At 38.4% G+C, this 3,051-nt stretch overlaps 1 protein-coding gene across 1 annotated transcript; it reads left to right on the forward strand.

Moving 5' to 3' along the window:
- Positions 1–674: 674 nt before the first annotated feature.
- LOC125858819 (uncharacterized) lies at positions 675–1,259 on the forward strand. The gene is made up of 2 exons (XM_049538613.1): positions 675–822; positions 973–1,259. Exons 1-2 carry the CDS (start codon positions 675–677, stop codon positions 1,257–1,259), a joined length of 435 nt encoding a protein of 144 aa, XP_049394570.1.
- The last annotated feature ends 1,792 nt before the right edge of the window (positions 1,260–3,051 follow it).

The following is a 3,051-nucleotide window of genomic DNA, read 5'->3' on the forward strand; positions in this document are numbered from 1 at the left end:
GACTATATCGGGGAGCTTAATTATTGAGTCTAGTGATGTGGAAGTTAGTTAGGTAGTTATAACTAACTTATGTACAACTAGTTAATAGTGGTAAAGTAGAGAAGACTGGGGTTAGTTAGAAAAATGCATTTATCATTTTAGTTCCAGTTCATGTATATAAACTGACTGTAATTCATTGTTGTATTAGTCAATATTAATTTCTCTTCTTCTTCTCTAACTGCTCCCACGTCCCAATAGATTGATCTAATAATCACAGCTATAAATCCATGGTGTAATCTATGGTAGTTGAAGTTCACATGGTATTAGAGCTTTGATCTATCCTTCCGCAAGTATTTTTTCTTCTTGTTCTGAATCCTTCATTCGAAGATGAATTAGACACCAGCAGTTCAAAATCGATCCAGTAACTCAGGTCAATCCAGCTCCAATTCGAACTGATTCAAGCATTGACCATAATGATCCCCTATTTCTGTAACCTACGGATACTCCAGGTATAACTCTGATTGCGCTTCAATTGACTGGCACTGAAAATTATGCTCTGTGGAGTAGGTACATGAAGATAGCCCTCCTTGGAAAGAACATTAGGTTTCATTGATGGAAGTTGTTTGCGATCCTCATATACTGGAGCTTTACTCAATCGATGGGAACGATGTAACGCAATTGTCCTCTCTTGGATCATGAATGTTGTCTCGAAGGAGTTGATGACTGGAATTGCATATGCGTTAGATTCTCGTAGAGTTTGGGAGAGCCTTAAGGAAAAAGTTGACAAGGAAAACAGTGTGGGATCTTTTCATCTGCACAAGGATATTGCATTCCTTGCTCAAGGTAGCTTATCAGTTTCAGTCTATATCTCTAAGCTCAGTGACCTTTAGGATGAATTTGATTCATTGATCCCTCATCCAACATGTAATTGTGAAACTTCGAGAACCTTTACTGAACACATACAAAAACACAGAGTTTTTCAATTTCTCACAGGCTTGAATGATTCCTATTCTAGAGCAAAAAGTCAGATCCTTATGATGCAACCTCTTCCTAGCTTAAATCAGATTTATGCTTTAGTTATGCAAGAAAAAAGCCAGAGATCTCTTACTAGTGTCATGTCGTCCCTAGAAACCACAGAAACCAATGCCTTGATGGCTAATAAACCTGCATCCAATCCCAGATCCAGAAAATTTGATCTATTTGTGATTATTACAAAAAAACCTGGTCATACTAGAGTTGTTTGTAGAAGATTAATTGCTCACACCAACAATAGGAACTGACAGATATTATCAGGACTATAAACCAAAAATGCCACAACAGTTTTACCCAAAGCCCACTGTCAATTCTGTGACTGAGGAATCGCCCCAGCAGCCTACTCATGACACTGCAACACCACTTTTGTCACCTGAACAATACTACCAGATTCAACAGATGATTCAAAGGGGATCCATAGAGCCTGACATCCCAACAACTGCTAGTCTAGCAACTGTCAATACTGTTGATCCATCTCACAATACATCTGGCTCAAACTCAGGTACCACTTTAGCACTCCTTTCTCACTTAGAGATGGTTCAATGGGTTGTTGATACAGGAGCTACTAACCACATGGTTTCAGCCTTAGATACTTTGAATAAGCCTCAACAGTTATCAAAACATCATAGAAACTTATCTGCCTAATGGTGAGCAAGCTAACATCACACATACTGTTAGTGTAACAATATTGACTTCCCACCAACTTGCAGATGTTCCATATATTCCCCAATTCAAGTTTAACCTGTTGTCTGTCTCCAAACTCACAAGGAATTGCAATGTTTGGTTTCTTTTTATCCTGATCATTGCGTGTTTCACGTCCTCTCCAGTGGCAAGGTATTGGGGATTGGTAGAGAATCAGGTGGTTTGTATCTACTCAATGATATCGCTCAATCAATCACACCATTTCCTTATGTTTCTCCTGCTGTTCTGTCTACTGCAAAAGACAATACAACACTCAGTTTTTGGCACAAAAGACTTGGACACATGCCTATAGCCTCTATATTGAAGATGGATAGGTTTCTTCATTTCAAAATAGACAGTACATATAGTTTGTGTCCTGTATGTCCTTTAGCTAGGCAAACCAAAATACCCTTTCCTCATAGTACTACTCATTCGCATGCTGTATTTGATCTTTTACATGTTGATGTATAGGGCCCTTATAGAGTACCTACTGTTGATGGCAAAAGAAATTTTTTGACTATTGTTGATGATTACTCTAGATTGACTTGGTTGTTTCTTATGTGTTCTAAAGAGGAAACCTGTTAGATGTTAAAATCTTTCTTTCACTTGATTTCTACCCAATATAATGCCACTGTTAAAATTCTCAGAACTGATAATGGTTCTGAGTTCGTAAAATCTTTAGTTAATGATTTCCTTCACACTAAATGAGTCATTCATCAAACCACATGTGTTTACACACCTCAACAAAATGCTGTGGTAGAAAGGAGACATAGATACATCCTAGAGATAGCTCGGGCCTTAAGGTTTGAGGCAGCCATTCCAATTACTTTTTGGGGGGATTGTGTTCTTACAGTTGTGTACCTCATTAACAAGATTCTTTCTTATGTCCTAAAAAATAGATCACTTTATGAGGTTTTTTTCTACACACCTCCTTCCTTGGATCATCTTAATGTTTTTGGCTGCCTGGCCTATGCAGTTAGTGTCGACAGAGAGACAAATTTGTAGCCAGAGGATTACATGTTGTTTCCTAGGGTATTCTGCCACTAAAAAGGGTTATAAGCTTTATGATTTGCATGCCAAAAGAGTGTTGTTTAGCAGAGATGTTGTCTTTCATGAATCCATCTTTCCTTTCAAACAAATGACTCCCAACCTTGACCCTATTTTGTATTGGACTCTGCTGATGATTTAGTCGTTGACACTCTTTCTCCAACTTCAGTCCCCACATCAATTCCTTCCCCTGTGCATTTGCCTGCAGCTCCTATTCCTCTACATCCAGGGAACTCACTCTGACATTCTAACAAGACTAAGGTTGCCCCAAAATGGTTCATTGATTATGTGGTCAACACTTGTACCTATCCT

This window comes from Solanum stenotomum, chromosome 3, assembly GCF_019186545.1.
Source record: "Solanum stenotomum isolate F172 chromosome 3, ASM1918654v1, whole genome shotgun sequence".
Taxonomy (NCBI): domain Eukaryota; kingdom Viridiplantae; phylum Streptophyta; class Magnoliopsida; order Solanales; family Solanaceae; genus Solanum; species Solanum stenotomum.

Excerpts from the sequence above, each read along its gene's own strand:
- LOC125858819 (XM_049538613.1), top strand. The coding sequence starts at position 675 with ATGAATGTTGTCTCGAAGGAGTTGATGACTGGAATTGCATATGCGTTA. Across the intron at positions 823-972 it reads TATTGCATTCCTTGCTCAAG|GCTTGAATGATTCCTATTCT; the intron begins GTAGCTTATCAG and ends AATTTCTCACAG.